At 38.7% G+C, this 27,374-nt stretch overlaps 1 protein-coding gene across 20 annotated transcripts in view; it reads right to left on the minus strand.

Moving 5' to 3' along the window:
• fnbp1 (formin binding protein 1) overlaps window positions 1-27,374 on the minus strand; it is a 66,587-nt gene that overhangs the window by 14,051 nt on the left and 25,162 nt on the right. For 11 of the 20 annotated variants that reach the window (XM_023338837.1, XM_023338839.1, XM_023338842.1 and 8 more), the window contains exons 3-11: window positions 23,145-23,201; window positions 22,084-22,231; window positions 16,003-16,065; window positions 13,629-13,733; window positions 11,261-11,275; window positions 9,179-9,307; window positions 8,954-9,100; window positions 6,009-6,200; window positions 3,145-3,333 (exon numbers count right to left, since the gene is read on the minus strand). In XM_023338837.1, the coding sequence (XP_023194605.1) occupies window positions 3,145-3,333; window positions 6,009-6,200; window positions 8,954-9,100; window positions 9,179-9,307; window positions 11,261-11,275; window positions 13,629-13,733; window positions 16,003-16,065; window positions 22,084-22,231; window positions 23,145-23,201 (1,045 nt within the window). The remainder of the gene's footprint in view (window positions 1-3,144; window positions 3,334-6,008; window positions 6,201-8,953; window positions 9,101-9,178; window positions 9,308-11,260; window positions 11,276-13,628; window positions 13,734-16,002; window positions 16,066-22,083; window positions 22,232-23,144; window positions 23,202-27,374) is intronic. The other 9 variants (XM_023338852.1, XM_023338851.1, XM_023338854.1 and 6 more) reach the window with 4 other exon arrangements.

The raw sequence follows: 27,374 nt of genomic DNA on the forward strand, positions 1-27,374 counted from the left end.
AAGACCTTAATGACTGCTTGCCTTATGAGATGGTTCCTAAAGCACAAACCTGCTCTTTCTACTTCCGTAACAACAAACATGCAGTGACAGCGGATGGATTAGATAGCTTAATATGCAGCACACAGAGGACTCTCCTGCAGGGGGTGCACATCTTTCCACTGTGCACAACTAGCACACCTCCACAGGCGCTTTAATCTCCAGTGTAACACTGTGTTCTCCTTGCAGGAAGCGGGTAGAGAAGCCAAATCGTTCCTATTGACTTTCATATAAACACTGAATAACACTAGAATTGGGGGTTGAAGCTAGATCTGTCTTTGATAAATTTCTCCACACAGGTGTCTTTATGAAAAAGATGTTTCTAATGGCACTGAAGGCAAGAAAAATTATATTTCTTATTTCATATAAACATTTAAATAAATGCAACATGTACAAGGCAGCAGCCCACAAAAGTGATGAATGGATTGACAAATGGCAACTGGCATCAGTGCTTCACAAAGGTTTTGCATGGATCTACACTGTCCCATCACACGACTTATATGGAAAGCTATTATATTCATATATTAGAACAAATTGTGCTTCACAGGGCTACATTTTGTTATTCCTAAATGAAATAATTAACAAAGACCTTGCTGAACTACCCTTCTAACAAGAAACATCAAGAGAAACATCCAGCACCTTATAAAAGTATTTATACTTCTATAACTTTATTCCTCAATTTTGTCACCTTATACCACATACCTGATTTTGTTTTACATTCAATTTAGTGGTTTAGATCAAAGTATAAGAATATGTAAGAATGACCCAGTCACAGTCTATAATTAAATTTGCAATATAAGATTCAAGACTTGACAAATTGAGGGTCATGGATGCTCTTTATTCCTTTTGATTGAGCTGTTTTGTGGCGAGCTTGGCAAAACCTTCACTCTTTATATGTACAAAGCTCATAGACCCAGATGTCTCTAAATTTAGCATACTGAACATATATTTATATGAAAGGAACTAAACATACGAAAGCAAGTCCCCATTTGCTTCCATGTCACAATAACACACTAATTTGTTTTTGTAGATCATAGCAGATCTCACTGAAATAAGAAGTATTTCTGTAAGGTGATGACATTTGAAGAAGTTGGAGTATGAACACTTTTGCAGGATGCTGCAGCTGATTCTAAGTTAAGCTTGGAACAAGTAGTGTGCTCACAGCTGTAGCTATAAAGAAATGTTAGCACAGATTCTGCCACTGAAATTTGTAAGGTGTCCTCCAAGGGTTAGTTTACACCTTTCCTTAATTAATTTTCTCCCAAACAGAAGGTCTTTCAGTTACAAAAAAAGTCTAAATTCAACATGTCGCTACATATTGAACCTTGCCACTAGACGAGAAAGTCTGAAAAACGTATTTCCTTTAACCACTTCTAGCATCCCCAGGAACCTTCAGCCTTCTACTTCGATCATTTAGAGGTCCGAAAACAATGCCTGCAATTTATCTCTGATCTTTTTCTTTTAAAATCTCTCTTCTTGAAAGTTGTTGCAGCACTTCCGCTTTCGGAAGAACGTGCGCTTCCTGCTACATGCGCCCAGTGTCAGAAAAACTACACACTTCCCTCTTCTCTGCGCTCCCTACCGTCATTTCCTCCTCAGTGATATTCACAAACCGGCCTGTTGCCCCACGTTTGTTCTTTTCCAGGTCATGTTTGCATTTAGGTTTTTACTGTGGGTACACGCTGTCCTTTAAAGTCACGAACACATGCAAAGGAAAAAAAAAAAGACAATTGTTTGCCCGGAAGGAACATTAAAAACGACAACCTTGTTCCTGAGATCAGGGAGAGCTGGATATGGGAGGGAGTGGTCGCATGACAGGAAAGTATACTCTGACCTTCCCCAGTGACCGTCACCCAGTATCTCCACTGCAGCTCCAGCTAGGACTGTAGAACAGGAACTGGTGGCGACATAAACCAGGACACCGGGTTGGTGCTGATAAAAACCACCCACCTAACAGCCTTTCCAAACCCCCTCTCCTGGCCCTTTTCCATCACTCCACTCTTACCATAAACTCACGTTCTTTGTTTTCTGTCTTTCATATCGCGTGCATCAAAGCAAAACTAAAACAATCTGTCTCCAACGTAGACTGCAGAGTGAGTAGCACAGAGGAGGTGGGGGGGAACCACTTCAGTCTCCATGCTACTGCCAGGAACGGCTCAGGCGTTTTGCATCTTTCTGTCAGAGGAGGAGAAGGAGGGGCAGCGGAAAGGTGAGAGGGTCTGTCGCTGTGAGAGCAGTTAATATGAAATGTGAAGGGGACAAGATGAAGAGACTGTCGGTGAGTCAGATGAGTAACGGGGACTCGTAACTATGCACCACAGAAGCACGCAAGTGAAGCTGAGCACTGCATGAGATAAGCTACTTACTCGATCAAAGTTCTTGTCAGATAGTTTCAACAGTTGTTTTCAAATTATACGTATTCAGCTTGCATTGTTTTCAAACTGGCATAATAAAGCTTGGGAAACATATTCAAACCCTTGTAATTTTTCACACATGAAAGAAATTTCATGTTATAACTGTTATAACTTAAGGTAGGGCTTAACTGTGAAACAGATGGTGCAAAGTGTTTTGTTATAAGTGAAATAATCCAGTGGAACTAGTACTTTCGAAAATCAATATTAAGGAATTAATTACTTGAAACAAGTTCCTATATCTTGCTGAAAAGATGCATGTAAGTTTGTTTTTTGCTAAGATAATTACAATAGAAACTAGACCAAAAATAAGGTAATTGGTAAGAATTTGTGTTTTTGCAGTTTACTAAGTAGTTGATTTCTGATTTGACTTAATTTTATTTAGGGGTATTAGTATAAAGGAGGCTGAATACAAATTAAAAGCAGATTTAAGTTCGTGGAAATTTTTTTTTTTGAAATTTTAGGAACATTTTACTTCAGAAGCATCCATAACTTTTGTTTTTTTTAGTTAATTACGATAAACAAGCAAACAAAAAAAAAGCTGTAACGCAACAAAATGGGAGAAAGTTCAGCGGGTTTGAAAAAGGTTTGCATCGCTTCGCTCATGCAGTGCAGCAGGTGCGGAGCTCAGGTACAGGTGTGGACACACAACCACTCATATAAACACATGCACAAAGCTCACTGGACACACACTTACCCCTCGCCTCAGGCTCCGGAGGCAGTGCATTTTGGGTTTGGAGGCCATGAAGTCGTTGAGGCGATGGGAGAGGGGCTCCTTGTGCTGCTTGGGAGACTGGGGGTCGTTGGGAACAGCAGAGGGTGAGGGCAGGGATGAGGCTGGGGGGGCAGGTGGGGGCTGACGGGGGGACGTTAACAGGGACATAAGCTACGAGTGTGAGAGGGAGCCGTTTCGAAAAGGAGAAGGAAGAAAAACATGGAAGAAGAAGAAGAAGAAGAAGGGGACGAGAATCCAACGAAAAACAGACAAAGGAGGAAAAGGAGGGAACACAAAACGAAATAAATAAGCCTCCTACAAATATTAAAAAATAAACGCACAACAACAAAAAAAGCCAAACAGAATGTAAAAGACAACCAAAGGAATGCCAAACCCATTGTATGAGTGCTTATGTTGTGGGAACAAATTAACAGTTAAAACATAGAAAACCAAAAAAAGACAAACTGTTAAAAAGAACAAAACGATCAGCGTGAGTTCAGGGTGCAAAGCAAGCAGCTGCGACAAAGCAAAGAGTTTGAATCAAAGCGCATGCCGGAATCCATTTTAGAGATCCTTTCTCTGCTTTTTTTTTCTTCTTCTATCAAGAAGGAGTAAATTACTACATCCCAGAGGAAATTCATCACTGAATTCATCAGGTCATCAGGAGACAGAGCTAATTGCCTTTTTCCATCCTCAAACCTCAGAACAACTGGTTCAGATGTGAGACGATGAAGCAGTGACAAGGCTCTAGACACGATAATGCACATGCAAAGACAGATTACGCAGAAAGACTGCTTTTGTTTCTTTACAATTAGAAGAAATTACAGCTCTTTTTGTGTGTCTGTTATGCCTGCATGCAGATATTTGTTGTGTTTAAATTAGAGATGCACCGAGAAATTGGTTTGTGATCAGAAAAGACTGATTTCTAGCTTGACTCGACCTATCAAACTCCAAAAGTCTACATTTTTTTGGTCGGTGAACGCGCCGTCGCTAAGAGCTAATAGGCTAAAAAAAAAATCCCGTTACTGAGTGAAGAACAACCGGTGAATTTTCAGCATTATCGAGATTGTACCAAGCTATTTAATGAAAGAATATTGTTTAAAATTAAAGTTGTGCTGACCATTCACTTATGATAATGCAGGACTTTCAGCAAATTACAGGAAGACTGGTTGGTCTTTTTAAATTTCGATCTCTCCATTTATGATACTGGATACTAGATTTAAAAATTATGGAATTAAGGTAACAAAGAACATTGTCTAAGAAATGTACAAAGTTTAGAGATACTGATGCTGACCACAAATATTTTGGTAAATGCAACTGTTCATTACTTTTTCAGGCCAATGGTGAGAAATCACCTCTGTTTCTATAAACAGTCAGTGCCTCCAAAATTTTATGATTATTTGTGCTTTTTTTTTTGCAATCAAAATGTGATTTTGCGATGCTACTTTAGAAATATTTGCAATTATTTTTTTCCTCATTAATCCCCAAACATTACTATTTTTTAGAACACTTGAATAGCTTGATATCAGGAGACTTTGCCCTAATGTATGACAGCAAATGTCACTTTTGTTTCTTGCCAAGTCTATAAAGAACTAACTTGAGATCAAGTAAGACTGAGGACTCGGTGGTAGAAGTAAGAAATACTGTCACCTGCAGGAGGGAGTTAGCAGGTTTCTTTTGTTTTGTATTTACTGTTTGTACTTTTTTGTGTTTATTGATACATTTGTTGTAGCTAGGTCATTTTAACCTTGTTTTTGTACAACCTTTGTTTCTAGCAAGAGAAATTATTCATTGTCCAGGGACGACAGATGAAAAATAGCATTTTGGTAAATTCTGGTACATTTACAGAAATGTTAATTAATGTTTTAGTGCAATGTTCCCCCAGGATAAATTACATTTCCAAATTAGTACCAATGTTTTTGATCATTTTTGCACAAAATTTTTAAATAGTTATGTATCTGTTGCTGTTACATGAATTTCCACGATTGTGCAGTCGTGAAAAACTGGAGGGACTGAATAGTTAATGACCACTTACTTATAGCTAGCTGGATGGCTAGAAAAAAATAAGAATCATATCTAAATTCTTCATAAGCAGGTCAAAGCTTTACAAAAACCAGACATTGCCCACAAAAACTCAGACTGGTGCATCTCTAGTTTAAATGTCTTTCCATAAGGTTACATGGAGTAGATTACACTAGTGCCTGCTATGATTTTTTTGGCCAAACACACTCACACACATACACTCAATTACTCAATTACCTTCTTGGCTACTTTAATATTAACAGTGCTACCAGCCCATTAGACAGCCAAAGGTCAGATTTAGAGTTCATAAGCCATAACCAGAGGAAAACTTCATGAAACTGATGACCAGTGGAAACGAAAAGGGTAAAAAGGAGAGTGTTACTTAAGATTGGACAGCGGGTTATCATCTGCCAGTTGAGTCCGCCCATTAAGCAAAGATAGAAATCCATTAGTGTGTGTTATATTAAAAAAAAAAGGTTGGCCCCAACATCGGTGAGGGTGATTGAGTGGGAGGAGGAGACGGGTGGCAAATAATAACAACCAAAAATGGCAATAGTAACAAAGAACTAGAAAAGAAAATTCACGAGCTTAACATAGTGAACAAATATCGAAGAGCACTAAAGAAAAAAATGCAAGAAAATGATGCACTGCAATTAGTGTAGAAAGTCTAACTTATACTAATTAATTTTCAGGTAATGACAAGAAAATCTGAGCTGCCTCCAGCTTTTTGTTCCACAGTATGCTCCAAAAAGAGCAGGCTGCCCTCCCGGAGAGAACAATGCATCGAAACGAGTGAGGCTTTTGAGTGCAGCTCCGTGCGTTACCTTGTTCTTGTTCTTAATGAAAGGCCACAGTTTGGGCTTGCTCTTGCCGGCAGGCTTCTCTTTGCTCTCTTTGGAGTTGGACAGGCTGTTCTCGGACACCGTCCTCTTCATGGCCTGACCGTAGTCTTCAAACTCCACGTCGCTCGGGGGCTCAAAGCCAGACTTGAAGGACTCCACCACCTGCTGAGAGTCCTAGAGGGAGAAAGCGGCCGCACTGGTCAGTGCAAAATGTTTTTATTTATTTTTATCTTCAGAAATATTCAGACGTCGCCATAATAACTACATTTTAAATCAAATATGAGCATACTCATTGCATTTTCTCTCACTGTCTTTTGTTAAGTCAAGCTAAACTTTAATGAGAGACTATTTTGGATACTTGCCATGTTTCCTTGGAAATCAGATGTTTGCATACATTTCCTGACTATTTGGTAGAATTATAAATTGCATGGCTTAGGTCAAATGTTTGTGGTTTCCTTCCTGAAACATCTCACAGTAGTTTGCTTGAATTTTGGCCCATTCCTCCTGACAGAACTAGCATAACTGAGTCAGGTTTGTGGGCGACTTTGACACACACACACACACACACACACACACACACACACACACACACACACACACACACACATTTTCATTAGTTAAACCCTATTTTTTGATAATATTGTTGGTCTTAAGCCACTTAGTAGCTAATTTGGCATTATTTTTAGGATTGTTGTCCATTTGGAAGACCTATTTTGCCAAAGCATCCACTTCCTAGCTGATGTCTATGGATGATGCTTCAATATTTCCATATATTGTTCTTTCCTCATGAAGCCATCTAGAAACTGTTCTCAGTGGACTTGTGGAGATCCACAGTTTTCTTTCTGTCTTGTCAGATTTGTTTTGATGCTTTTTCCATGATGTCAGATGAAGCGGTGTCTGAAGTGCTATTTTACACTAAACAAACAGGCATGTTTGTGTAAAATGTTGTGAATTAAACTTGCAAAGTCATAACATCACCATCTGGGCTTTCCCAAATTTGTATAGCATAGTAACCAAAGTAGATTTAAACCTCTAAATTTAAAGGAAGTAAAGACATCTCTTAAAGATTATAACTCAAAAATATCTGAATTAAATTGTATTTTTCTTGCTTAAAAAAACACACACGTACTGAAAAGGTTTAGGTGTTGTTTGTAAAAAGAAAAAAAAAAGAAAGACAGAAAACCTCCTGGAACACCATCACTGGGAACCACAAACACAGGAAGAAGCTTGTGAATCAGTTGCAACAGACAATGAACTGTTGGAGCTGATAAGACAGTCTGCCTGGAGTTCAACGGGATCAAGGTTTGAAAATCTGCTATCTCCTTATACAGTATGACAGAAGAATAAGACCAGAGTGGAGGAGGAACAGACGAGGAAGCATGTGATATGTCATCCTCAGCCATTGTTTACTTTAGCAGAACAGTTTCAGGCTGGAGTCGTCTCCCTGGAGCGTACTCACGATGGGATCTCTGGGAACAGTCACCTTTGTTTCCGTCATACACCAAGCAACTAGTATATGACATCCTAATTTATGGCACAATTTTTTTTTTCAATATCCAAGTTCTAGAGACCACGAATTAGTGACAGATCTTCAGCTAACAAATGTGCTTTGGCCTCAAAGAAATATTAGAGTTGCGACACTTTCCAACAAGATGTGGTGACCAGAAGACAACGATGGCCTTGAATTTGACGCAGAGCAGATTTTACAAACTCAGCTGTAACATAACATCCATCAACTACAGGCTCTGTTAAAAAGTTCTTAAATCTAAAATAAAATGTTAAATATGTCCCTATAAAAGTGCCATCTACTGCGGCTCGATACTGACTACTCTGTTCATAGAATCCAGCTTTCAAAAGATCCAAAGAGAGTGACTTCTAGAAATAAAGTTGCATTTTGCTACCTTTGAATACATCTATCACCATATCTCTTTGACTTTAATTCTAATTAAATACTTTGGCAAAAACAGCAACCACCGCATCTGATTCGGCTTCCAAAATAATCTAGATATTTTGGAGCAGATCTGTTCCATAACTAGAATTATTTCAAAAGCCGATCAAAAATTATGTGAAGGTTTCTTAGTCTTAGCTTTGTAGCATTTAGTTTCATAAGACATCAATCCCTCCTCTAAACAACTAATGTAAATTTAGGGCTTTGTTAAAAATTCCAAATCTAAAAGCCAAACCCAAGATAATCCTTCTGACATCATAAAGTCCTTTTTTTCAGTTCTTGGAAAGCTCTCCCCCTAAAGGCACAGAGGATGTTCCCACAACTCTTCTGCTACGATGTGAATCTCTCTTAATCACAAGTTCAGTGAACTTTTTCTGCATAATAACAAGTGACCGTTTAGCTGAGACCACTGAGTATAATTTTTAACATAGAGAATCAGGCAAGTTTTACATATGCACTGCAAAAACACAAGTCTTACCAAGTCTTTTTGGCCTATTTTCTAGTGCAAATGTCTCAGAACACATGAAATAAAACAAAACTAACTTACAAGTAACTTTTCAGCAAAAAATAGGAGTTTGTTTTAAGTCAATAATTCCTTAATATTTATGAAAAGTTACTTGTAAGTTAGTTTTGCCTTATTTCAAGTGTACCAAGATATTTTCACTAGAAACTGGACCAAAAATACGTTGTAAGATTTTGTGCACAATCTATTTAAGTTGTTAGTTTTCTTTTAATAAAAACAAGAGTGTTTGTGTTTGCTCACCCACAAAAACCCCTTAAAAAGTCCCTAGTTACCTTGTAATTCACATTTTATTTCATTCTAAAACACCACCCACAGTCCCATTCCACTTGCACACTTCTTGTTTTAGTGCTACCCTAACAGACAGTGTGTGGGTTGTAACCGGCAGCCTGGTTGAGCGAGTAATATGTCCCACATGGGGGCGTCTGTGTGCACAGACAGATAACACCGTATACTCACAGTCTTGGGCTCGATGGACTCGGCGGCTGTAGTCATGCCGTCTAAACACTTCCCCACGATGGGCAGCACTTGGCGGTCCACCTCTGCGAACGTCTTCATGCACGCTCCTACTCTCTCGATCCTTTTCTCCTCCATGTCTTGAAGTTTCTGCAATTCAATGCAGGTGTGAGGTGACTTGCGCTTGCAAGCGGATGCGCGTTTATGCAGCCCTCAAGTCATATTTACCTGAAATATGTTGGGAATTATTGTGTGGTAATGATCGTTCTGCTCCTGGTTGAACTTTTGCAGGTAGGACGAGTAATCGCCCTTGCTGTCAGAAGCCATCTGGTGCCTCATCTGAGCTTGCTGTCGTGCCTGCAGGATGGAAAAGACACACAGACTTGAATACTGTGAATATCTCTTTGCTAAACCTGTGTGTTGATATGGATGTGTGGGTTAAACACAAACCAAATAAAAAAAAAAAAACTACATTTCTATTTGTGAGGCTGGGTCACTGACAAACACATATACAGGAAGCAAATGGACCCACAGAGACAGGTGGAAATCCATGTCAGGAAGAGGCAATGGCCTTAATCGTATGTAGGCCAGAACAAAAAAAAAAAAAAAAAATATATATATATATATATATAAAGAAAAGATGGCAGAATTGGAGGATTTGGATTGATTTGACTGCCTGCCCTATTTGGCCATGATGTTGATTATTTTAGGCTAGTATACAGTAAGGGAAGCAGGCAGACAGTCAGAAACTCAGCAGGAGCAGGTTATTACTGACCAATAGCGAGCAGATGGAGATGAGATAATCTCTGCTAGACTGTGTGTGTGTGTGTGTGTACATGCTGCTAAGTACTCATATCTGTTTCCTCTTTCCGTCAGCTCTGGAGCCCATCCACACATAAATAGTAGCTGGTAGTCCATAGGAAGAGTTACCTTAGGAGCCTGTGATTATGACTAAGCTTGTCACAATAAGTAATTAATCGCATGATTAATTGAAGTTAGTTTGATAGTTTACATCTGATAATTAATATTTTGTTATGGCTTTGATTTCAAGTGGTCTTTATCTCCATTTTATTTATTGTTTTTGGTTGTGGTGTCTTATTTTTGGATAGCTAAAATATACTCCAGTTCCAGTGTGAAGTGATCTTCACAAAATTAAAGTTTATTTGTCTCTCAGAGGGAAAACTTGCTTAACTATACAATGCAATACATGACTTGAAAATGGTCTCAAACCAACAATATTATCGTTTATCACAATAATTACTGGGACAATTTATCGTCCATTAAAATTTGTTATTGTGACCGGTATTTGGTCTGTTAAATACTTGCATATATTTATGAAAAAAGGCTAGAAAGGCAAAAAAGAAAAAATGCGTAAGACAGCTGCGGATACAGACATCAGAGATTAATCTTTTCCAGATATCTATGAAGAAAACTAGACATAAAAACTGAATGGAAAGTTTTTTTTAGTAATTATTAAATAATTTGTTTTACTTATTTAGTTTGAAGCTTAGCTTAGTTTCAGACACTTTGTGAAATACAATTTAAGACACTCAAGAGAAAACCTAAGTTAATTCATTTAAACATTTAACATTTCAACTTTGTCGATAAGCAGGGTCATTTTTCATACAGCAGGAGGTTAAAGTTACAGTTACATCCACTTTAGAAGGATATGAATACCTAATTTCATTTCTTGGCCCACCCTTCTACCACGTTGTGCTGTATATGCTTCAGTTTTCTTTGTGTGTGCCTTTGTAAATGAACATAAAAGCATTAAAAACAGGAGGGTAACATATAACACTTAAGAGGAAAAGTAGAATCACAGATAAGTGAAATCTACAGAACAGAATATGTGATTTAAAAAAAAAACTAGGTACGGTTGCTAACTGTATATGCATGTGAAGCTGAGCTGATGTAGGTGCATGCAAACAGTGTAGATTGTGCTTAGCAACGATATTGTCATCAAGGTAACAAGGCAGGTAGCATAACTCTGAAACCGGCTGCTGTGCTGCAGCCGCATCACATCCTGTTGTCACGTTCCGGAAATGGCTCGCTTTGCTCTCGTCTGTGTGCAAGTAATGGTTGAAGCCTCCATCCATCCCAACAGTGTTACCTTACACTACTGATTCACCAAGACTTTATTCTGCTTTGCACATATAAAAGGCTTGCACGGACACAAAGTTCAGCAGAGGACGGCGTTCAAAGCCACTGACAGGACAGGACAGACCTGGCTCAAGCTGTGTAGGCCACAAAGTCGAGACAGTGTGTTTGTGTATTCGCCACAAACAGAAGTTCTCCGCGCGCTGGACCTACCTTGTTCAAGCCTCGCTTCAAGGCGTGGCATAGAATAAATACACAAACACAAACAGAAGGGTCGTTAGCCGTCTCCCGCTTAAACAAGGTGTTGCCATAGATGCGCATCCTGAATCACAAAGCTTGCCATCACTTTAAAGGGGAAGTTGACATGCAGTCATAGCAACCGCTCACAGTAAATACTGGCTTTATTAAACACAGATATGGACTTTTGGGGACTTTTACTCATATGTAATAAGGAGTATAACATGCTTCTTTTTTTTTTTTTTTAGTTAATAATTTGGGGTATTGTGTAAGAGTGTGAGAGGGCCAGAGTTGGTGATTGGGGGCGTTCCTGACAGACATTCAACAATCTATTAAATTGTCTGCGGTAGAAAAGCAAACCCCAAATCGAGACATTTGCTTCCCAGAGGTTGGAAGAAAACAGCAAGAGCCTCTTTCTCCAGCTCTGAACAAAACCTCAAAAACCTCAACTCAACAAACAGCAGCTCTTTTGCACAGAAGAAACCACATCGGATTTCAGGAAAAAAAAAAAAGCTACTTCTGGAACATTAACCATCCATCTGTTTCCTGAACCTGCTATATCCTGTCAATTACCACAGGAACTATATATGTGTGTGTAAAGTTACACACATTTTCTAATGACAAAAGATTTTGCAAGAAACCTAAAGTTTATCAATTCCATACTGGATTTAAATTGTACTTGCAGTACGACACAAAAATATTCATGCCCCTTGACATGGTTTTGCAGGTTTTACCAACTCAAATTAAGGCTTTTAAAGACCTAAGCGGCGAATTAAATGTAAGACCAGTACAAATACGCTAAAGAAAATCACACTTTTTATTTGTATTGCCAGCCTCTTTTGACGCATGTAGCATCTAACAGGTTGACAACAGAAGTCGGTGGCAAAGACAAACACTGGCCAGCCAGATTTACTTTGGCCTGCTTTGTTTATTAATGTTCTTTATTACTTCCTTCCCATTTGGCAGCTTTTTCCTGTTTGTTGGTCTACCTTATCAAATCCTAGCACATTAAATTGAGGGTTGAGGTTGTTACATGAAAAATTGTGGAAACAGTTCAAAAACGCTACAAATATTTTCCCAAAATTAAGCAAAAGATTAAATTTTTACATATTCAGCTGCATAATATTGTTTCCTTCTTTGTCTCCTTGAAACAAATAGCTGTTCTTTTAACCACATATGTGCTCAAACACAAACTTTGTGGCTAACATCCAAACCCAAACTAGTAGCACATTTTGACATGCATTCCCTCCAATTACTAGTACTCTGTCAGCTCTCTAAAAAAGGAAAAATATGTCTTTCAGAAAACAACAACACAAGATGATCTGTTCTTCATCAGTGTTAATAACAGTTAAGCTACTTGGCTTTCAGACTGTGCAGTTTGTGGGAGTGACATCAATATTGTTTTGCATGGATGCAAAACAATGTCAGGATTTCTTTTGGGTTGGGCCGAACAGCACTGAGAAATGTAGCGCATAATATAGGTGTCAGGTTAGGGTGATAAATGGTAATTAAATGAAATGAAAATTAAAAACATTTAACTACAATTTTCTTGGAATCCAAAACTACCAGGGATAGCTAAGGCCAGCTTCTTGATGTGCTTTGCTGCATCTCTCCAGAAGAGTTCAGACTTCCCCAGCGTGTCCTGAGTGCAGAAAGCCTCTTTCTTCCCAACTATATTTGCATAATAATCACGTCTGAACCGTGTCAGCTCGGAGCCTGAGCCCTGTCTCAGCAGCTGATGGAAGCAGCAGGAGCACGCGCCGCTGACCCATGATGCCTTGCGGGCGTGGGAGCTGAGTGGGTTACGGGCAGAGATTCTTGAGGGCTCTTTTAATTGGTCATGACAACAGGAAATGACATCAGCTACAAACCCACAGGGCCAAAGGGAAGGGATGGATCTGTGAGAACTGGATAGTGACGTTTCATAATATATCTGATACCATCGAGCTGCACGTCGATTCAGTGCGACGAAAAAGCAAGTGCACAGGAGGAATCGACAATTTACCTTGCAACACACACACACACACACAAGTGTGGCATTAACACAGTTTTCTTTGTGACTAGGGCTCATGCAGCGCTGCAGAGTGTTTGGCTGCTTCTCTGCAATGATAATGAGCGCTGAGTTGTGCTACCAGCTTTGTTCGGCAGCAAATCTCTGTGCCGCTGAGACAATGCCAGCTTTGACACAGCATCCCTGGCATCAAATACACAGTCACTCAATCTTTTCGTTTGTGTCTTTCAGGCATGGTGGTATGACAAATTAGGGTTGGGAGGTCAAAATTGGCCACAAAAAAAAAAAAAATGAAGGGATCAGAGGGACCCAGCTTGACTTGATGACACATACCTTTTCCACATCAGCTTTAGTCACGTTAATGTCAGCATCCATCTTCTCAAAGTATTGCTGTGCTCTGTCTGCCTCTTTGCAGTCCCTCTCAAACCTTCTTTTACACTGAAATGAGAAGAAATTAAATTGAATCATCGTTAACACATGCTATATTAATACGAGGTGACCTTTACATGGGTATAAAACGGGCGTCATAACTTCTACGCGTACGTCATGCATGTTTTATGTACTGCATTGTGCGCCGCGAAGGCTAACGTCCGCAGGCTGAAGAATAAACAAATATTCATGGCGGTCATTTGTGGAGAGAAAAAAAAAACACAAGCATTCATCCAACCCTCTGACCGAACAGTCACTGTTTGTAGGGCCAGTGTGCACTCTGAACTGTGCCTCTCCGCCTAACACACAATGGTATCATTGAGCGCAGAGACAAGTTTGAGGAGGGCAAGGCAAGTTATGCATTTCTCTCGCGCTGTTCCTCTCCCTCGTCAAAGGGGCCAGGCGGACATGAGAAGTGGTGTTCTGGGATTTTTCTCTTGTAAGTCCTTCACTTAGGCTAGAAGGATTATTAAAAAACTATTAAAAAAAACTTGATTTTTTTTCTCTTAATAGACATTTGTGTTTTAAGGAGAATCTAAAACTCTAGCTAAAAGAGTTACTGCTACAGTCCTGTATGGTGATTTGTCTTTTTCTTTCCTCAGTTATTACATGTTATTTGCTTGGTAAACAGATTTTGATTTTAATACAGTAAATTTAATTTTTAAAGTAAAATCAGATTGAGAGATCACTATGATAGGAAAAATACTGACATCAAGTTGCATATCAGATTATGTTTTCTCACTTCTTCCTAACTATTTTTGTCACACAGGTCTAGATAGCATTTGTGAGGTGACATGTGTCATACGGTTTTTGATTAGGAATGTCTTCATCTGATCTCAGATATAAAAAAAAAATTCTTCAAATGATTGGTATTGGAGTCCTTGAAAAAATTCAACTCCTTATGCATGTTTTTTGTGGTTTTTCAACAGCTGTACCCACAGCAAGCCATCTGGCTGATGTATAGATTTTGTGTCTTTTCGCCCTTTACAAAGATGCTTACAATGAAAAAGAGACTGTAATGACTGGTGCAGCTCCCAGAAGGATAATGTGTTTGGGCTCCACTCTGTGCTAAGTATCCTCAGTTGTCCCTGGAGAGCTGCAGCTAAAACGCTTGTTAGCTAAATTTGCGCTATTCGAAGCAGGAGAGCAACCATTACTGTAAGTTAAATCTGCATGAAATGAACGGGAACCAAACTGAAATATCCTAAAATAAGTATTTTACAAAAGTTGAACATACTAACACTTAGTCTAGCACTTTAGAAAACTGTTCTGGTTGAAAACAAGAGCAAAATATTGTTTTGAATGTTTTGCTCTTGATGTTTGATATATATTTAGAAACAAATGATAGAGCTAAGCTCACTTTAGTTGATACATTGTCAAAGATTTATAGTAACTGTATTAGTCAAGCTAACCTGTAAAAACTCCTGTTGAGACTAAATATATTTTGCTGCGAAGATAAACAGATAATGCAGCATCTGCAACTTCTGGAAAACTATTCGTCAAGTGGGACACAATATTAGGCCATGTGATACTGATTAATCATAGCAAGTTTAGTTTTTTGGAATTTTTTTAGGATTATACATGGCACAGATTTTATTAACTTTACGTTGGGAGATGCCTAATCCTAAATGACTCAGCTGAAAAATAAAAAAAAAATCCCAATCAAGATCTCAGTAAATATGTTTTAGTCAGAGTTGACTGTGGCTGTTATTAATGTTAATAAGTATAGCATGTTTTAAGGGTTACTGATTGTATCCAGGACTGATGTTCTTAGGTTTGTATGGTAGCACAAAGTATTAGGCTCATGATACCACTCTGGTTCATATCAAACTCTGGCTGTGAACAGGATTAAGGTTTATTCATAAAAGTAAAGCAGACTTGAATCAATAAGACATTTAGCATAAATTTCAAATGCATTTTTCATAGTTTTTTGTTACGTGGACACAGAAAGTCCCATGGGTTCCCTCTCTGCTTGTGGACCTCGCTTGATGTTGCATCACATTAAGGAATATCTAGTTTAAAAGGTGTGAGCGCTATGTAACCTACTGGGGGGTATTAATAAAAGAAAAACAAAAGTATCACATCAAGACATCAAGAAACATAACTTTAAGAGTTCAAGTGGGTTATTTAAACCAGATGTTTTGAAGCAGGCTTTACATTTCCTATTGGAGATTTGACTTTGTTTCTCTATTAATTTTGCCAATTATATTTCATTCAGCCTCTTGCAATTGATGTTAACTTGTAAAGTAGAAGCTTCTGTGTTTTGTGAGCCACTTACCGATTCCAGCTGCTTCCACGAGCTTTCAATGTACTGCTGTGCTTTGCGTCCATCATGGAAATGCTGTGGTGGGACGGGGGGGAGGAATTTAAGGAAATGATTAATGACATCATTCTAATGAGACACTCAAAGGAATTTTAAAAAGCAGGTGAGCCTGACCTTGACATACTAAGGACTAGAAATAGGAAACCATACAATACCACTTTGAATATTATTCATGACAAATTCAACATTCCTTTACAGACTCTGTATGACAAATTTAGGTCAGTTTAAAGCAATTAATGTTCCTTTATATTAGAAGACAGTAACCATTTCAGAGCTGAAATAATGACAGCAGGGAACCAATAATTTTGGGAGGAAAGAGAAAGTAGCCAGTGAAATCATAAAGCTTCAAAGTCATATGTTTGTTACAATGCCTGAAGCAAGGATTTTGCTGCTGAGCTGTTGTCTCTTCTCCCTGTCGGGAGGCCATTCATACTTCAAATTCACAATGATTATTATAAACCCAGTGAAAGGCATGGACACACTTTTTTTCCTTTCTTTGTATGATCAAAAAATGTATCCATGAATACTTTTAAAGGAGTTCTGCAGCAGTGTCACTATCCCAAATGTTGCTGCTCACTGCCAGACAGGCTGGCTAAAAAATGCTACTAATTTGCTACTGTCTGGCAAGTTGATTTAAGTCAAACCAATGAGATCATTTTTTTTCCTGTCTGAAATTGTGTTATTAATACTATGACATTATGAAACTATAGTAGCTTTATTCAAAGTTGCCATTACAAATGGCAACTTTTTTTTAAGTTTCACTTCTCCACTCATGCAATTTGATAAAGTCACCTAACTTACTTGTTTAGCTCACAGTGAGGTTGACGTTTGGGGTTTAGAAATTTCTAGAGCACAAACGTCAAACATCGGAAGAGAAACCAGCAACAGACATTTAAGTTTCCCCGTCTGAGTTTATTTGAATAACCCTGGTGATTCCCCCAGAATTTGTGTGGGAATTTTGGTGAGTTTATCTGACCAAATTCAAGCAGATCAAATAACTATTTTACTCTTTTTTTTAAAAAATCCTCTGCCTCGGTAAAAGTTGACATGAAAAAATAATTTAAATATGTTAGTGTATATTATTTCGTACAAGTTATTTACAAACAACTACAGTAGTCTGCGTTATGTGTTGACCTTGCTTACGGTGCGGTTCAAGCAATAGGAAAGTAGTGCTTCTTAATGAGATATCAGAATGATGAATAAATGAAATCAATAGTGGAGGAACCGGGTGGAGTAATGGCGGTGGACTCCTGGTGGATCTTGGCACTGCTAAGTGTTGCCACACAGAAGCAGCTGCTGGCTTAAACTCCCACAGAACATATGCTGTGTTTCTTCACAAAGCCTCGCTTGGCTTATCTCAGCCCTCTTGTCCCAAAGGCAAACCACAACTATCTCCAGCTTTCTGCGTACTCTAGGAAAAAAATACAAAATAAAAATATAGAAACACAGACCATCCAGATCCAAATCTCAAAGTACTTGCTTTCGGATCAGTTTGTGATTACTTCTAAAGCGTATAATTGTTTCCTTCTTGTCTTAAGTTTGGCAAAGAATTCAAAAGCCTACACAGGCTCTAGGTTGTCAATGGCGTGTCCCTTGGTTACCCACGCTGCGGTCGCTGAGCTCAGTAGCTGAGCTGAATGTCGATGTCTCTATTCAATAACTTACTCTGAGCTTGTGGTTGGGCTTCAGAAGGAAGTTGGTAAGAAACATGAAATCAAGTGAGGTGGTGGGGCAGTAGGAGTTTGGATTCTCACCTGATAAAATACTGGACATGAGAGAGGTTTGTGAGTTATGGTTTACCTCTACTAGTCATACTTCTCATTTCCCAAAGAGTTTAAGGGAAGTTTTACAAAAATGGGAAGTGATCCTGTGTTTCAGAGGAAGTTTGTGAAGGTCTACCAGAAACGAGACTTTTAGGCGTGGTTGAAGTCGTGAAGTCTCTGACCTTCACTTTGAAACACCTTAGATAAAGGTGGTGCTCTCGGTGCTTTGAATTGATGTCTTACAAACTGATGAGTAGATAAAGAGAAGACGCAAAGACGTTCCTGTTAATGTGGAGCATTCTTTTAACTAAATATTTGTCTCCATAACAATGTCTGTCTATAACCTTCCACCATCTCATTTTGCTAAACAAAAAAAAACTGTTTGTAGAAGGTCAAACTACGATGACAAACAGCAGCATCAGATTTGAAAATGTTCACCACACGATGAGCAAACCAAACCGTAGATGATTGAGCTTACTTTCAATCCCATAAAACAGACCATCAACCATCTGGGCTGCAGGTGTTTTTTTGCGAAGGAAACACTCACTTATCTTCCAGATGTTCCGGGATGTTGGCTTCCTACATTCATAGACTCCTGAGATAAATTTGTCCTAACCTCTTGTGGCGAGTCACCCACTCATCTTGGTCGGAAACAGCACAGGACTGCTATCAGCCCCGCTGCTTTGAGCTACGTCAAGTAGCGAAGTAACTCAGTAGCTGGAAACTATTCGACAATTTGAACCGGCAGCTTTGATCATAGCAAAACCTTCAATAACACTATCCTTGTAGGTATCTCAGGAAATAACCATGTTGAGCAAAAACAAAAAAAAAAATATAGAAAAATCTGATTATTTGCTTTTATTTAATATGTGATATGTGGCTTACCACCCAGGGCAGCATGACAACAGAAAACATAAAAATGTTGTCAGGTGGAAGTTTTCTACTACTGATGTGCATGTATATTTTCATAAAGATTTGACATAAACACTGAAAATATTGTTGTTTGTGACGCTAATAGTGTTCATTTTTATCAAAAATAAAATGATATTTTGGTGTTATTTTTAAGGAGTATGGACTGCATTTGATTAAATGTAGTACAAATTCTTAAATGTTTTCACTGGGTAGGTCTGAACAGAATGATTTTACACAGTGAATCTTTTTAATTTTATGTATTAAATCACAAAATGTGCATTTTTGGGGGCATTTGGATTACCATAGAGATATAAAAGCATAATATACTATAAATATACTGGTCAAACTTTGACAGAATAATTTCAGATTAGGTTTTTATGTTGTTTTTTTTTTTGCTCTTTCTGATAATTAACAGAGTTATAGGGTATTTTTTATTTTTCTACTCTGATTGTGATTGTGTATTTGGGTGTGTATGAAGGGTTCTAGAAGGCGGTGCTCGCTGCACCTATAAACTGTGGAATGCACTTTGATCCAAACAAAAAGGGATGAGTTCAGTGACTTGTTCTGCAATCTTATGCATCTGAAGGTAAGGAATGCTTTCCTGTTGCACCATTTCTGGGTTTGCTTCTGTCAAGAGGTGACCATGTTAGTCAGTCATTAACCTGACTTGGTTCACAAGAAGTTGGGAACATCGAGCTGTCTCCAATAACGTGAATGTAGAAACTAAACAACTGTGTTTTCATCAACCTCAGTCTAAATTAAGGAGTGAAAGCAGACTCTATGTTAAGATTCAGAACGCTATCAGAACGTTCTAGTCATTTCAAATTAACCAAATGCTGGAACAAAATATTAAGGAGGACTTAGAAAAACTCTAGTTGGAGCAAAATATCAATGCAACTGTTGGAGAACTGTGAATCAGCACATTCCTAGTCTTAAATGATTCAGGTCGGTATTGGGTGGGCAAAAAATCTTGAATGATCATCATAAAATATCAGAACCAATGAGAAGTGTCCGACTGTTGAATGGTCTTTATATGTTCTTATTAGAGAAGACAACTAAGCCCCGGCCAGGACAGCAACCTGCTGACCGAACAACTTATTATGATTCCTCAGCACAACGCAGTCCAGTGGGACTTATGTTCTTCATCCCATATTAACCTCTGCAATAGTATTCATTCAGTTATTAGCCAATGCATTCCAAAGCCATACTGTTGTTATTGTTTAAAGCTCTTAATTTGCACTGTAAGTCTGAAGCAGGCCAAGCTATAAAGTTTACAAAAATGTTTCTCTGACTCACCTCCACCCTGAGATTAGCAAAAGGTTAACTTTGCGAAACATTCAAAAGGAAGCGGGAACAGTTACACAACAACCCTGCATGGGAAATTAAGTAGGTAATTTTTCTCCTTGTATGCTTGAGGTGTAGATTCTACCTGACCAATAAGAAGCCTGTAGAGACAGCAGTGGGCAGGCCTTTGGCCCACAAATCCGACTGTCTGGGGCCTGGGCTGCACAGCTGCATCCGACATGTACACGGATGAAAATACCAGTAGGTGCTTCATCACACTTGAACATCAGTGGGAGGAGAAAAAGGAAACCAGTGAAATGAAGGGAAGCTGGCGATACAAAGCATGACTGTTTTACAGCCACCATTCAGGGTATCATTACCACTTTCTCTGCAGTACCATGAATGCACTTACTGTAAAAGCCAATGTTTTTTTTATGACTTTTAATCAAGCAAGGCCTTTTACTAATAACAGCAACTTCCTATTCTAATAGACTTTTCTACATGATACCGTTCATTGGTGGTCTTTAAAATGCCAGGGCCTATGTTTTCTCTGTAAGGACACTGTTCTGAGTGTGACTGAGAAATTATGCGCTTAATGTCTCCAGATGGAACAACTCTGTATTCAGGGAAACACTGGCTAGCTGAATGGATACAGCTGAGACAAGACACATGACACTATCAACAGTATCAGCTGTGAGAAAACATGGTGTTCCGATTTTAGGAAAACAGGAAGTAGGACTGGTTTTGAAATGTTATAGTTTCAAAACTGTAAGAATCTTCCATCATCCCATTACAATTGTTCTCCTTTGTAAGGTCCTTTCAAATAGATTCCTGAGAATGAACTAAAGTGACCAAAGTTTTTTCTGGCTATATGCTGCATAGGGTAACTCTGCTAACTCTTCACTGAGTAACACATGTTGCTGAGCACTGCCAGTCAGTTGTTAATAAAAAAAATAATTAAATTGTATACACAACTGCTCATGAGGTGGAAATTAAAGGTGCAAAACCCATTACCTTTAATATGCTAAGTTGTATGCTAACCAACCAATTGCAAGCTAACCTACAGCTTATATTCATAGTTTATTGCCATATCAAGCTAATGATAGATTGTTTAGCTACCAAAAAACACAAAGGCAAAAGGGCATAATATTTTGCGAGATAAGCACATAAAAAGTTTATTGAGAGTTTAAGATTAAGACTAAATTAATAAAGTTATAATTTCCAGAGAATATCATACAGGTCAAGGCCTAGCTAGCTAGTAAGAAGAGAAGATCCCAAAAAAGAGTAAAATAAGATAAAAGAGCAGGAGAATCATCAGCAGAGATGAGGAGGAAAATTCCCAATAAAGTGACATCCTGCAGCGTGAGAGCATCAAAGCTCTATCAAAGGATTGTCTGTGATATGAATGTGAACACAGTATCAGATTATAGATGTGCCAGGCTAATCTAAGCCAGGAGGATTCCCCCCCATGCGCTGGAAATCCCCTTTTGCTTTTGCACCAGCTGCATCTAAAATGAATCTAAAAAAAAGGGGGGGTCTTCGTAGTTTTCTATATGAAGAAAGAGCAACTGCATCAGCCTTGATGCAAATTAGTGTGTATGCTAAAAAAAAACATCCACATCAACATGCCTTTGAGCAACATTCAGGTTTTCCACTCTAGTTCCCTGAACTGTTCCTCAAAGATAAAGGCCTTATGACAGATTGTTTTTAGAACTGACTTTTTTCACATGGCTGCGTCTCTATCTTACATAGTTCCACTATTAATCCGGCTGTTTTTAGTGGTTGTCTCAGTGTTGACTGTCCACCAATTGTAAAATGTATCTAATGGAGTATAAAAGAAGAGACACTTCTGTAAAAGTTGGTTTAAAAAAGCAAAATGTCGCTATATTGTTAGATAAAAGTCTGGTTCTATAAGAAGGACTATCAGTCACATTTCACGCTTCTGCTAAGCCCTTTGGTGCATCTATATTTACACAGCAATGACCTCAGCTCGCATTGAGGGGGAGGGGCTGTTTAATTTCTCATCCCTGCAATGTCAACCTTCACGTCAAGAGAAACTAACTGCAAAAATTCTCACCGTTTTTCTCTCAGCCTTGAGCTCCTGCAGGTAGCGCGTAAGCTCAATGAAGATTTGGGAGGTCAAGTTCTCCGCTATGACCTCGTGCTGACCTGCGTAGTCATTCAGCTCATTAAGGGTCGTGAAGAAGGCTCGACAGAAGGTGTACCTGGTGAGAAATAAGAAAGGATGTCGGAGGCAAAATGGTGGTCGAACACAGGAAAGTGGAGTAGGAGTTTGGATTTCATCAGACAGACATTTCTGCTTTGAAAAAAAGGAACAGTTTAATATTAAAGGAAATGAGTTTAACTTTCTAGATGAGAACTCTACAGAGTAGTGAAATCAGGACTACCGTAAGAGTTTCCATGTCACAATCACGCTTTCACCATTCTACATGTAGCTCAAGAAACTGATATATCACCCTTATCTTTTCTCTTCATTTTACTAAACAGTGTTAACCAGCCGAGTGCTTTCATATCTCACAAAGGTTTGAGCTGATATGTTATTCACAGCGCCTTTAAAAAGCATTCAAGTCTCTCATAGTTTGTGACAAAGTTGTAGAACATAATTTTGAAGTGGGGAGTTTTTTTAGAGTCTGACGAGTCTGTGGTTTATAATATCTTTTGGATCGCTCTCATCTTTCCACACCTAGATATTGATTTTGCTCTTTCTTCTTTGAATTATCTATACCTGGATACAGAATGCTTGGGAACCTAAGACTAAATCATGCCACAGATTTAGATGTTATGGTCATTCTAACACATATTGCTATACTTTCATCTAAACCCTTCAGTTGTCCTATAGTGTCTAATAAGCTCTCTTTAGGGTTGCATTTAGCTTTATCGGTCTTCTATACACACACCACCATGTTTCAGTGAGGACAGTGAGTTTATGTTGATTTCTTAGTCATATTTTTCCACTAAGCATATCGCTTTACATTTAGGTCATAGAGTTCACATTTTGGCATCATTTGACCAGAGAACCCTCTTCCGAAGTATCCACGACTTGCATTGAGTCGGCACCGAGGGTGTCAATACGTCTCCGAGGTACAATGCTTTTTGTTCCACAACTCTTTGACTTACTTGCTCTCTTCTTCTTCCCTTGAGTTCTTCTTGGGTTGATATTTCTTTGAAAGATTCCTGCAAAGACAAACAGATCAGGCTTGTCAGATGTTTCTCACTATAGTGTGCAGACACCATTCCCAACGTGTTTCCCCGACACCGCCCTTACGGACCCGCCAGAGCAACCAGCGGTTCACCATTAAATCCTTCTGAGTGCTCTCCACTCCTTCCTCCTCATTTCGTTTTCTCTCTTCGCGTCATAAATCGTCGCCGCCGACGGGGTGGATGGAGAGCAAGTCACCAGAAAACTAGAAGTGCTTCTCTTAAGCAGCCACTGCCCCTGTTTTCACTGTGGCTGCACATTTGTAAAATGAGATGGGAGCAAGGAGGACGTACAAAATGAAATGTAGAGTAAGCCAGCTTGGATATGGATTAAAGTAATATGGCACTGTGCCATCGTTGGTGAAACAAAGCTATCTGGATTAGTCTGTCGTCGCGGTGATGTCTCTCAGTACCCTTTTTTTTAACCTCCACACAACGTTGAAATCTAGGCTACATCATATTATCCCCCGCCTGATCTACCAGCAAAGCATAATACTGTATTCTGGGCTCTGACAGATGAGGATGTATAGTCAAAATAGCCCCCCAAGTTAGAATGCTGCTATCGAATACAAAATGGACAGATCTAAACAATGCAGCACCCGCTACATTCATTGACTCAAAAAAATAGAAAAAAACTCCACATTTATCTTTGGGAAACATTCATTCAGGAAAGAAAAACTCCATTCGTCAGTTTCCTATGCCTTCTAATTTTGTCAGTGTACTTAGGTAAGGCAAGGACTACACCCATGAAAGGTCACCAGTTTATCACAGGTCTCCAGTTTTTGCACGTTACTTCTAAAAGACCCAAAGATGACCTGTTTTCAGTTTTTTCTTACTTCAGTTTCAGGAAATCTCAAAGAAAACTCTGGCATCTACCAGGTTTTTATGAAAAATGTCCTGGTATTTCAAGGGCTACATGAGGCAAAGAGAGCTAACAAGGTTTCTAGCGGATTTAGATGAGAAGCAGGCCAACAGGATGGAGGCAAAATGCTTTTCTAGACTTCTATCTTTTCTTTTTTACCAGCTCCTCCTTGTTTGCTATTTTAACTAGGGATGCACTAATTGACTGATACTGGCCGAACATTGATTTTTAAAAGCTTGACGTGCCAATACCATTTTTCTTTTTGTCTGAAAAAATACTGAATACAGAAACAAATTTACTAAGTTGGCAACATTGGGGTGATTATTGCTAACCGGCCATGTGCAGACATGACCTGTTGGGAGGGTTGGTCATCAGCCCTCTTGTCACGGCAGACCGAAAGGGGACAGTGGCTTTTCAAACCTTTGTGGAGGTAGATGGTATCAGTGGATAAGATTGGTTTCACATCTAAGTATCGGCCAATCACCCAAAATTAAAGAAATCTGTGCACGCTTAATAGTGATACCACAGAAAAACAAAATGTCACAAATTATTATAGACAGTCTGATCTACTAAAAACATTAAGCGTAGCTTGCAAAAATGTTTCATTTAGTTAGATTTTATGGAAACGATCACTGGGAATTTTGTAAAAACAACAAGTATATCTTAGTATTTATTTCCCCAGTGACAGAATATACGGTACTCAAATCTAAGACGGCTTTGTGCAGATCAAATAAAAGTTTTTCAATCACACTCCTCCTAACATTGCACATCTACATTTTGTATCCACAGCCTGCAGAGACCTGATAAAATTAATTGCTATCTCTGTGTAGTAAGATTATTGCACCTTAATCAATGATGAAATATAAACACTTCTGCTTTGGTGTTCCCAAAAAGGACTCACAATTCCTACTTTAATAAAAGATGCATGTGCTGGGAACACTACATGTTGTGCAGAGCAGTCCGTTCAGCATCCCCCCACGTTTTGACTCCCAGGTGGTGTTTGGACTGTTGCTAGGCAGATTTATCTCTGTGTCTTGCACGGTCTGTCCTTCTCACCTCCTGTATCTAATTATAGCGCCAGTTCCTATTCGTCCATGCATGTCATATTAACACGTGAACTCATATGTGGGTTAAACTGTAGCTCCCTGCTGACATCTTTTACACATTCAACAATTCTCTGAAAATGAAAACTGTACCATTCTTGATTTTTACATGTGTACTTTTTTCACAGATGGCGCAATATTACTTTAAAAAAAATTATATACACTATATGTATAAACACCGGCTTATTGTTTGACCATGTAAGCAATCACTCCTTTTATCACACTTGCACAGCAGTTCCTTTGTTGGCAGGACGTTATTCCTGCTTTATTATGGATTACGCCAGACTAGCATTTGGGGGAGGAGGAGGCATAAATGCACTGATCTGCACAGACTAGACTGAAGTATTGTGCCCGTTTACACTGATGCAATGGAAGAGGATTAATCATGGATTAGAGGAGTATGTAGTTGGTATGGAAATGGCAAGGAGGGTGCAAAGTAGTGTAGTAGAGCCTTCATTGATGGGATTTTTCAACATGTTTTTAATTTGCAAAACATATTTGCAAAGTAGTACAGACCTCACTTAATAGAACTACTGATCGATATTCAGTGCATCATAAGTGAACCAGCTTTGTTGGCCTTTTGCATTATTGATCAGTCAAATGTTTCCTGAGTGTCTCTATTGCTTCTTTTTTATGATTTTTCTTTCTATTTTTCCTTTGCAACAAAACAAACACCACCGATTATTCAATTTCTAGCTATTTGGCTGACTTAGTGAGTGAAAGCAACTGGAACTTTGCAGAAGTGTGTCTAAATATTCATATAATACAAATATTATCTAGCTCATATGGAGATATGCCAGAATGTCAGCTGTGGAAACAAAGTTCACCTCTGAGTCAAGGAAAATCTGCCCAACGACACAGCCCTGAGACAAAAGAATAACATCAAAGGCCCAGCTCCATTAGTTTATTAGATCTAAGAGCTCTGCGTTTCTTTTGGTGCGAGTTGTGGCCGATAGATTAAACAGGATCTCACGAGCTAAGTTGATTATAAGGGATGATTACACCGTGTTCCAAATTATTCTGCAAATTGGATATAAGTGTCATAAAGATTACATTTTTTTGTTGTGTTATTAAATTTATAGATGGTATTCTGTGTCAGGGCTCTTTGAATCTCTATAATTAATTTCAGAGAGCTGGTTGATTAGTTTGTCTGGTGAGCTCAATTAAAGAAAATCTACTTAAGAAGGATGTTCCACATTATTAAGCAGGCCACAGGTTTCAAGCAATATGGGAAAGAGAAAGGATCTCTGCTGATGAAAATCATCAGATAGTGTAGAGCTGTATGACAAGGTATGAAAACATTAATATTTAATAAAAACTGTTGCATTATAGTACTGCGAAGAGATTTGTGGCTGATTCAGAACAAAGATGGGTTTGTACAGATAAAGGCAAAATGAGGAAAGTTTCTGTTAGATACATTCATTGGATTAAGAGAGCAGCTGTTAAAATGCCCTTACAAAGCAGCAAACAGTTATTTGAAGCTGCTGGAGCCTCTGGAACCTTAAGGTGGAGGATCCTCCAGAGGGTTGCACCATTTCATGCTGCAAGGAATACCACTGTGTCATTGGCTGCTGTGGGCATAAAAGCGGAGAAGCTCATGGCATGGTCGCCATCCTCCTCTGACCTCAACCCTATTGAGAACCTTTGGAGTTTCCTCAAGCAGAAGATCTGAGGATGGAAAGCAGTTCATATCAAACCAGCAGCTCTGGGAAGATATTCTGACATCCTGCAAAGAAATTCAAGCAGAAACTTTCCACAAACTCACAAGTTCAATGGATCAAGAATTGTGCTGTGATATCAAAGAAGGTCCTATGTTAACATGTAACTTGGCCTGTTAAGATGTTTTTGATTGAAACAGCTTTTAACTTTACTACATGTGACCACTTAATGCTGCACATTCAAAGAATGACCGTTTGCAGTTCTTTATAATCCATAAAATGTTTAGAAAATCTGCTGTGCATAATATTTGGAACATTTTGCATTTTGAGTTTTTTTATTCTTGAAATCAATACTGTTCTCATGGGGAGCTTTGTTCAGTAAAATTTGATTTATACAGTAATAGTTCATGACTTGAAAATTATACTGACCATCATTTGCATTGACCGTTTAAGAAAATTTGACAAAATATCAATTGCATAATAATTTGAAACACGGTGTAGTTCTTAGGTATGGCGAAGCGGCGCC

Source organism: Xiphophorus maculatus, chromosome 8, assembly GCF_002775205.1.
Source record: "Xiphophorus maculatus strain JP 163 A chromosome 8, X_maculatus-5.0-male, whole genome shotgun sequence".
In the NCBI taxonomy this organism is placed as follows: Eukaryota; Metazoa; Chordata; class Actinopteri; order Cyprinodontiformes; family Poeciliidae; genus Xiphophorus; species Xiphophorus maculatus.